This window comes from Watersipora subatra, chromosome 3 (genome assembly GCF_963576615.1).
Source record: "Watersipora subatra chromosome 3, tzWatSuba1.1, whole genome shotgun sequence".
NCBI lineage: Eukaryota > Metazoa > Bryozoa > Gymnolaemata > Cheilostomatida > Watersiporidae > Watersipora > Watersipora subatra.
Window position 1 is genome coordinate 74,108,772 of NC_088710.1, and position 10,327 is coordinate 74,119,098.

At 37.9% G+C, this 10,327-nt stretch overlaps 1 protein-coding gene across 1 annotated transcript; it reads left to right on the top strand.

The window, feature by feature from the left end:
- Nucleotides 1-470: 470 nt before the first annotated feature.
- Nucleotides 471-10,219, top strand: LOC137389827 (lactadherin-like). Its single transcript, XM_068075954.1, has 12 exons — nt 471-599; nt 1,269-1,449; nt 2,449-2,514; nt 2,921-3,126; nt 5,455-5,577; nt 5,999-6,137; nt 6,466-6,606; nt 7,391-7,560; nt 7,780-7,857; nt 8,721-8,913; nt 9,577-9,837; nt 9,959-10,219. Exons 3-12 carry the CDS (start codon nt 2,451-2,453, stop codon nt 10,213-10,215), a joined length of 1,632 nt encoding a protein of 543 aa, XP_067932055.1. The 5' UTR covers nt 471-599; nt 1,269-1,449; nt 2,449-2,450; the 3' UTR covers nt 10,216-10,219.
- The last annotated feature ends 108 nt before the right edge of the window (nt 10,220-10,327 follow it).

Sequence of the window (10,327 nt, forward strand, 5' to 3'; positions counted from 1 at the left end):
ACAAGATGAGTCCAGGTCGAACTATATCACACAGTTTTGATTTTTCATCCGTGTTTTGTAATCTACAAGCCATACTCTAAAGGTGATATTTCATTCACAGAGTTTCATAATTTTAATTGCTGTCATAACTTGAGAAAGTACACTCCAATTTTTGAGGTAGATTGTAACGTCTGATTAATTATGGTTATTCAGTATCTATAGTATACAAAAATAGATTTTAGCTTGTTATAGTACTGTAGTAATAAAAATCTCAGAGTTTCATCCTGGCTATATGCTAAATTTAGATGTTTGGCTTAGCCGTGGTTGCATTAAATCCATTCAGCCACCCATTTGTTTTATAGAACGCTAGCTCATTTCTATTTGGAAATTATTGTGATCTTGCTTTTGTTATGTGAACATGTGCAGAAAGGTATGTACAAGTTTCTTGAAAGCATTCTCAAAACCATGAATGTATACCTATTGTGAAATGAGGAAAATGAAGCCAAGATTTTAAAAATATAATTTGTGTTGTAGTTGATGATACGCAAGCTTAACTTTTTGGCCGGCGAATAACAGATCTATCTTCATCGTCGCCACACGTACTGATTTTCATGTTTGAAGTAAGAGAATAAGCCTGGCAATCAAAAAGTGGTATTATATCACTGTATGACTGTTGAGAACCAGCAGTACAATAGCTAAATTGTGTTTCAAACTGTGATCATATAATTATTGGGGCCAAGCACAATTTACTCAGTTAGTGAATATTGTTCAGAGATTAAGCTGCAGTCATCTGATATGCTCACAGCGACCTAAACTATTGTTTATATTTTATGAAATTCAGTCTTCTATCCTTAGCAACATTTGCTTGAGGCGAGAGTTTTCAAAGGTCATGTTTGTTGTCCAAGAATGTTATGGTGAAATCACTAATCTTTTCTCCAGCTAACTTGCATGGGACAAAAGCTTGGTAGATGACGCGAACCGGCGATTTAGATTAAATTAAATTTAAGGTATTTAAATAGCTAAGTAGACTGTATGTTACAATAGAGTTTGCTTGTCCTCGAGGCATGGTGCAGTTGGAAACATGCCGCGTGTTTTTTGTTTGCTTAACTAATCATAATGAGGTATTGTTAATGTAACCTTTGATTGGTTAACTAAGCATGAAGCTGAACATTCATTGGTCAGTGCGGCAAAATGTACTCATTGTTGAAATGATTTAATATCTGACGCAGGGCACTAGATCATTATTTAAACGGTATACTCCTAACAATCTGCACTTGTACTCTTTACAGCTAAGCATATTTGTTGTCTTGATAAAAACTGACAGATCGGATAGATACTCCTCCCAACTGATCAGTTGAGCAGCGGCTATTTCTCTTGATTATATACAAAGGTACAGAACACGTCAGCTGGTGATTGGATATTTCCAATAATTGTAGAGGCCTTGTTTGTTTACGTCTCATTTGGTGACAGGTAGGCAGATAATATACTTTATATTCACACGCGACTCAATTAACGTGCCTATTTTTAATCATTCATATAGTACATGATCTCTGTATGTGGTCATCACCCACGGTGTTCCATTCACTGCATGATAAAAGAAAGCCAATTTTTCTGTACCTATAGAAAGATGCGATGCATGCTCTACCAGGTCCCACTAATTATAGAACATATTTGGCGGGGAAACGTAACATGTTTTGAAGGTGGTTTCTCAATACTCGCTTATACATTTTCATTCCGCCGTATGTATGACTGTGATCAATCGTTTTCAGTTGGCTCAACAGCTGCTATTAGAATTTTGCTGAGGCATAAATGAGCTGTCTTAGATCGGGCTAATTGACTGACCAAATATTATTATTATGCAACAAGATATAATTTGATTAACCCAACGCTGTGTCAACAAAAAGCCTTCATTCGCTGCTTAGGTAAAATAGTCACTAGCTTGTTTTAGATTGCCCTTTCAATTCTACGCTTTACGGCCTTTGTCAGGGCCCAAATAATAATGCCCGGAGGGCTTGGGGCTCCCTGTACGCTTAGGATCGTGGGCTACCTCAATGGTTTTATAGAAAATCAATCTTCTTTTCAATGTTCCCATCAGTGCTGCATGCTGAGAGTCACTCTATGTTACTCTCATCTCCTGAAATATCCTACTTTCATCAGGTTTGGAACTAAAATATTCTATTACATTAGGTTACTAATAACACTGGTCAATATTCTCTTTTTATCAGACTTCATTATATTGACACTCGGTCATTGCATCGGCTTGAACATTTGCTCAGCAATTTTCATTTTTCTGCTCATTGCTCACTGAACAAAACTACGATAATGTGCTCTTGTAAAATTATTGGGCCAAAAGTGGCAATAGTCATTTATTTTCCATTGTTTCCAGCGTGTCCATCGCCATAATTATGTAGCTATAAGCGATTGACCACCACCGCTTGCATAACCCTCTTGATATTTTGTTGTTTTCAGTCATGGCTTTTTGGCGAAGAATTGGATTGGTCAACTGTTTGGCCATAATAATAACAGTAACCAATGGTAAGCTTGTTTCTGATATATCAGTATTATGCTCAGACCTGCTGTTTTATATTTTCCAAAGTATACACATCAAACAGAATGAGCGATTGATACTGCTGCGTAAGCGCTTACAGTACTGTGTGTATTTTATTTACCAATTGAGTCCAGCCACGATGCGGAGGTGAAGGCTATCGTATAACTGTAAGCTCGTGTATGTTTAAAGTAGCTCAATGAGTTTGTGATGCAAACTGCAGGCCTAGCAAGGCACATCTGCACCAAAATTAAGTCAATTATCATAGAAACAAAAGTAAAAATTCCATTTATTATAAACAATACGAAATTCTTTTCTAGCTAATAATTTACCATCCAGCTTTCTCACAGATGTCTTCAGGTAATATATCTAAATATTTGTTTATTCTATGCACAGGTTGTGTCAATAACGGACCTCTGGGTATGATCTCAGGAGATATTCAAGACTGGCAGGTCACAGCCAGTTCTTCCTATCCCAATGAGTGGGACAGAGGCTGCCACATAAGCAATGCCCGGCCATACCTTGAAAATGGCAAAGGATGGTGCGCTCGACTCAAGTCTCAGTCAGAATGGATCCAAATAGATCTGGGAGTGCAGAGTACGGTAAGTTACAATCATATTTGTTGTTATTGTAAGCAATGAGGCATCATGTGAAACTGAGCCATCCTTGTCTTGAACCTAGGGATGGTAGAAAAATGTCGCAAAGCTCTTTCCTACTCATAGTGGTTTCTGCTAGTTTATTTACTAGATGTCGAAGAACCGGAGTAAAAGCTGCAAGCTTTGATATCTTGATAAAAAGATGTTTTTTTGTTGGTCAGTGATATAGCAACCAGCAAAACTACATTTTAAAACTGTTTCCGCTATTTGGTGTCTATTTTGGTAGATGTTGGTGTAGGTCTGGTGCTTGAACAATAGAAATGTTTTCCCTATTCTCATTTCCTGACAGGACTGTAAACACCTATTGTTTAGAAAATATGATGCGGATTGCCAGTGAATGACTGATTTTATCAAGAAGGTCACCAAATGCTAATTTGATTAACTTCACTACAGAAGTAAATTTGGTTTTTTGAAGTGGCGCTTGCCACGTGTGTGAATCGGCTCAAATTCAAATAACTTGAGAAGGTGAATGCATGATTTTTGATTGCTGTTTTTTAATGGATGGCGGCATTTGCTGCAAATTGACACCTTAAGGTAAGGGGTCAAGTAGAAGAGGAACGTCACATGACACTTCAGAGCCTCTCACACACCGCAATCCTTGATACAATCATTGTTGTCTTGTCTCTTTTTGGTCCTGTTGGTAACTTTTACAATTACATCCAGAATTAAATTGATTCGGGCTTCACGGGTTACCTGATAGTATCTTACAATTCCACTTATTTATAACAATATAATCATGATCATGATACTTTGTTTTTCAGCAATTATTTTGGTGTTAGTAAAACAAAAACTCAGTTTTAGATAACACAACACTTTCCCGGAAAACTGTTGGCTGTGACGTAATCAAGACATTTTTTTGACAAAACTGATTGATGACTTACCAATGGCAGTGCTGCAGATTGGCTGTAGACTGGTCCGTGTGGAAAAATTAGCTTATTGGTCATTACTTGTAATGCATCATTACAGGCATTGTAATGATGCATTACTTGTAATGCATCATTACAGGCATTGTAATGATGCAAAAAACTGTAATAAACAAAAAACTTGTAAATAGACTAAATAATAAAAGTTTACCGTAAAGCAAGATTGTTGCTGATAATACCTACCGAGCACTGTTAGTGGTGATTAGTTAGCCCCCTTGCTATATTTTATGTAAGTGCGGAACAAGGTTGAAGCAGATTGTACAAAAGTTAAAAAGTTTTTATCGTGTTTAGATGTCCTGCATAAATTTTAGTTCTGCATTAATTTTAAAGTCCTGGTTATAAAATTATGCCAATTGGCTGGAGTGCATCTCATTTTGTGAATTACACGAGCACTAAATTCCTCATTTACCTAAATTTAAATTTAACAAATTGTCCATAAAATTAGTTATTTTAGTAAGAAAGCTATTTCGTGAAAACCTTTCAACCTGTGCTCTGTTTTCACAAATAAAAATATTGAATGGACATTTTTAGATAATCTAGCTCCAAAATCAATTAATTTTGATATTATTATATTGGGTCGTAGCTGTTTTAGAAAGATATTTTGTAAATACCGCCAATATTTTTGTCTATTTTCGTGACAATATATCTAGTTCATAAAATCTAGTATTTGATTGAAATGACACAAAAATATTATTGTAACCCCAACTGGTAATGTTATGCGCTACTGTTAATGCATTTGCTGAGAAGCGAGTTAAACTTGAATCAGGTGAATTTTCTGCTTACAATTAGCAATGCACTAAAAGTAAGTTCTAAGGCCTGAAACTTAATGAAGATAGTTGTTGTTTCACACGTAGTTGTTGTTTGTACCTTTATCGTAGACTATATTCAACTTGTTATATTATGACTTTTCATCTCACTTTCTTTATCTGTGATTAGCTGACCTTGAATCCTGGATATGAACTGCTGTCAAATACCATGCGCGACGCGCCTGTATTATTATATTCATAAATCTCTTTGTTTATTGTAGTTCACCATCGCGGCGTAGTATTTTACACACAAAGACTCCATGTGTAATGAATAGTTGTAAAAAGTTGTATAACTCTTTCTATGGAAGATTTACTCTTTAGGCTAAAGAATAATAAAACAATCGGAGTGAAAATGATGCCCACCCATTGCATTCTGTCTTAGGTGTCTAGTAAACCTCAAGGGCTTTTAGCCTACACAGAAACATGGTCCAAAATACACACTATCAACAGATGGCCTCTCTCATAAACCATGTCCATCTATCATATAACTTAGCAAATCTTTTTGTCATTATCACACGATGTTTAATATGCGTAAGTGATTACAGGTGACCGGGGTGATAACCCAGGGCCGTGGAGATGGTATGGAGTGGGTCTCCCAGTATCTAATCTCCTACAGCCCAGATGGCCAGATGTGGAACTATGTGACAGATAGTGCTAATCTAGCAAGGGTATGTAATGTCGGTCTACTTACTTTTTTAACTGCACCCAAATTCATTGATCCAGTAAGTTTGACGCGATTCAACAATTGAATTGTGATTTATTAGTACCTCACCAATCAGGAATTTTAAAAACAATTGTTGGTTTGTTGGTATTAATTAGTGGCAAACCTTTTGTGTGTCCAAGATTACGGAATACCTTCTGTTATCCAGGTGCCAAGCATATTAGTAAACGTAAACATGGTGACGGTATAACACGCAGCTGTAGGTATTCACTTGTCATTAAGGCACATCATTATGATTAGTTAATTGAGTAGCCAAGACCGCCAGTCTGCATTTTAACAAGAGTTTCTCTGATTCGGTCATTTAAAGCTAATCATAAACTGGACTGCTAGTCGATTGCGTGCCAAATTTGTGCGGGCGTCTGTTTCAGGTGTTCGAAGGCAACTCAGACTCCTATACAGTACAGCACAACTACCTGCCCAGCCCTATTCTTGCAAGATATGTCAAGGTGCAGGTTCACACATGGCACAAGCACCCGAGCATGCGGGTTGAGTTGATCGGCTGCCAAGGTCAGTATTCATAGCATAAAATGTGTGTTAACGGTGTTCCAGTTCTATTGCATGGTTAGTATCTTCTTCTGCGGACTGCATTACACAGGATTTGAGTATCCCGCTATTTTGTGAAATAGATCTCTCTAGGAGGTTAGTGATCATAAAATTGTTAGACTTGGACTCTTGGGGTGATCTATTAGAGAATGAATAGTGCTTGCCAGCCCACCATATGATATGATATCATGAGACGTACACACCCTACGCAGATGACTTATTAAAAACAGTCTAACAACAGTATCACTTTTGTTCGTGCCTAAGACTATCCTCTTCATCTGTCTTCTTATAGATAGCAAGAAATACCTAGGACAGCCTCCATATGGCAGCCTGACGGCATCAACGTCGCGACAATACAAAAGAGGCAGCAGTTGCCAGCCGGGTGATGGTCACATTTTGAGTAACAAAGCTTGGTGTGCTGCTCACAATAATGGTGAGTCTTAGTAGCCCAATCACCTTTCGCATTACAGATTGCTGTTTATAGCAGCACCATACCATCTAGTAAATAGATACACCGCTGGGGTCATTATGATATAATTTTAATAGACTTGCCAACAAGTCACCGATGAGGTCAATCTCAGTTACTTACAGAAGCAAACATGTATTGAATGAATAGCAATTCACACTATAAAATCATCGGCAAGCAAACTTATTACTGCAATTGTCACGAAATTGATATATCATATAAGCTCTCAAACTAATGATGAATCACAGGTGTCTAGCCTTAAAAGCTTAGCATTACAGCGTTAAAACATAGCGGACAATCGCAGTTTTACTCTCACAATGTATTTGAACAAATGATTTTAAAACTAGGCAAGTTTATGCTGTCAGGTAACAGGGAGTCGATTGCATAATCCAGTCACATATGTTTGAGATGAGCTGATTAATGAATGAATGCTTTTTGATTTGTTCTGATCCAATGATGCGCTGTCTTACGATATAGGCTTCTCGTAGAAAGTCATTACAGTACCCAGTGTATATTAGATACCCAGAACAGGCAACATATTCGACGGCAGACACTCAAATGAATACTGTTTGTTTCAGCGGGTTACATGTTTCTATTGTTCTCATATTTATTATTTCTAACACCTATCCATTCCCTAGGCCTGCACCGCTTGTGCCAGACCTATTATGTTTATTCACTAGAAATGCATTCATCCACAATATTGTAAAATTATGGCCTCGAGGCATCTGTAGCGATAATTTATGTTTTTTAGACAGGCAATGGCTGCAATTAGATGTCGGACCTCCCTCGCTTGTCACAGCTATTGTGACAAAGGGACGAGGAGACACTGGCAGAAAACAATGGGTTACCAAGTACCGAATTGCCTACAGCAATGACTCTGTAGAGTGGAGCTTCTACAAGGTTGACGAAACTCACGGGAAGGTGAGCGCTGCATTAAGGAATGAAGATTAGAGTTTCATTAGTTGGTAGTTAGCATCTCAAGATGTCCTAGTGCTACAGCTTATAATTGAAGACGAATTTGTTTTTATATGTATGTATAGCAATTTGGCCTAAATATGAATAACATGGCTCTGCAATATGATTATTTTATGACCTGTAATCTTGACACGCTTTCTATTGTTTCCCACTTAATGATTGCAGTATGCTTTGGCAACAGTGACGAATGAGACCAATCCCTACGCTCACCAACCCAACATACCGCTGCCTGATAGAACAATGGTATGTATTGTACATTTACATGTATGTATTAACATGCCTCGCAAACTTAGGTAAGAAACGAGTTTAAAATTTGTCTAGTGGCCTGGCACGCTGCTATGATATGAGCGCATTCTTGTTATAATTACTCAACAAAAACTAACTAATCGATGCCCGAATATTGCCTGAGGCCCCCTACAGATCTTCCTACGCTATTCATGCATCTCAATGTGAAGCGATCTTACGATCCGAGTGTTGGAGATTACGACTTGGTGTAATGCATTCATAGTGAGCAGACAAAAGAGAGATACACATTTAGAGAGATAAATGTCTCGAGACATGACACATAGAATGTAACACTGCACGACCATTTCATCTGAGCCACTGACACCCTTGTCAAAAGCCTGTTGACAACAGTTTTGTATTGTATGTACATGTTACATCCTTCTGGCTACTGATAACCATCTAGAAAAAGCTATGCCTTCTTATGCTGTCAAATTCATAGGATTGCTGGTCCAACAATATCAGCTAGAAATAAGCAGGCGCTTTCAGCATTCCTAACCTCGGCACAGACAGTAATGAGAAACTATTAGCTGTAATTCATTGTTAGTATTTTGATAAAAATGCAAACTTTGTAATGAAATGGATCAGTGAAATGGGGAATGTGATCCTGGTGTGGCGAAAAGGTAAATAAATTGTAATCGTATCTTGTTAATGAATAGGCTCAAGTTAGAATGATAATTGGAGATCGCCACGAGCCACTGTTGTTAATCCTAGCCTCCTTATATGGAATCATTTGAGATGAGTAAACTACCAAATCTATTGAAAACTCAACTCAGGTGGACTGCAAATATCCTATTAATTATTGTTGACAAAAACTTTTGTAGGAGTTTGGAGGTAACATTGACAAGGACAGCGAAAGAGTGAACTACCTCTCGAAACCATTCATAGCAAGGTATATCAGGATCTACCCTATCACATGGTACCGAGACATTGCTCTTAGGTTGGGAGTGCTTGGGAAACCTCATGAAGGGGCATGCGCGCCGGGATTTACTCGTCCTAACTCAGAATCACCTTGTGGTACGTATTGATTTCTATACATTTTTCAATTGAATTACCTTGAGGCTAATTAACTTGCAAGCGACAGAACCTGAAAGCTGAAATTTTTAATGGATTATACGCTTCCTTAGATAGGTGGTTCGAGGAGACCTGGCATTTGTTCACCATATTGGAGTTAACAGAGTCTTACGTGTTGCTCATAAAATGCATCTACAAGTGTAATCATCATGAAATAATAAAATGTAATAATTATACCCAATCACACAGCACCACATAATTGATTCAAGTGTGCCCTTGTGGTTACTTTGCATTGAATATTATGGTTGAATATTATGATACGCATAGCTAAGGGATTGCTTTAAGATGTCTGGTTTCTTAACCATTTAGTTGCCTTGTGTTCTACCTCCTGCTGGCTGTCTCATTTTTTATGATTTCCTGATTAAGTGACAAAAAGGCAGGTCACATTGATGAAACTAAAGACATAAACAGCAAGTAAATGTTTGATATCCGTTGCATGCTCATCTGGGACTAGCAGCGGTCATCAATCGACCAACTGAGGGACGACCAACTGAGGGACTCCTAAACATTAGTTGAGTCCGGGGGAGATGTGAATTGACCTCTCTTTCACTTGTGTCGGTAGTCAGTTTCCTTTTAGCTATTCTACGTCATTTGGTTAAATTTTAGTGGAGAACTTGGCATTCCAAAAAGAGACTTGGTTGAACAAAGAACGGCATCGAAAACGAGCACTAGATGGCCGTGATGTGGAAGCCATCATCAGTCAAAAACTTGCAGAAAAAGCAGTGGACGGTGTAATTATCAATGATATCAACTCCTGTGCTATTCTTGACAACTACTATGATGCCGAACCACAGCTCACCATAGACCTGGGTGCAAGACGTGATGTATCAGGAGTGACGATCTATACATGGCAAGGCCAAAAAGACAGTGAGTTTAACCTCTTGATTTTTCCATATTTTGTTTTATTCTGATCAAAAGAGATGAAAATAATTTAGCAACTATTCCACTGATGACACCTTTCTAAAAGAATCATTTCTTCTATTTACAGAAAGTGACATATATAACAAAGACTATGCTCTTCACCTAGAAAGTCTGAATGTATACATCTCATCGAGTAAAACGGGGGAAGTACTTTGTGGCGAGATATCCAACAGTAACAATGAGCTTATACTGCAGCAAGAGCAAAAAGTTACCTGTAGCAGAAGGATAAATGGACGATATATAAGAATACAGCCTAATGGCCGGACTACCTCGCTAAGCAATTGGTACAGCGCAGTTATATGCGAAGTGATGGCCTTCACCTGATGAATGATCAGAAGCCGAGTCAACTCTACAGATCTTCCACTCTTAACTTATTGTGTTGTGCTAACCATAAGCAACATATTTGCTATGTTCTAGTTCATTTGTGGTCATTTTT

Bases quoted from the DNA above. Each gene is read 5' to 3' on its own strand.
- LOC137389827 (XM_068075954.1), top strand. From the start codon at position 2,451: ATGGCTTTTTGGCGAAGAATTGGATTGGTCAACTGTTTGGCCATAATA. The intron at 6,607-7,390 runs GTGAGTCTTAGT...TATGTTTTTTAG, and splicing joins GTGTGCTGCTCACAATAATG to ACAGGCAATGGCTGCAATTA. The intron at 9,838-9,958 runs GTGAGTTTAACC...TTCTATTTACAG, and splicing joins ATGGCAAGGCCAAAAAGACA to AAAGTGACATATATAACAAA.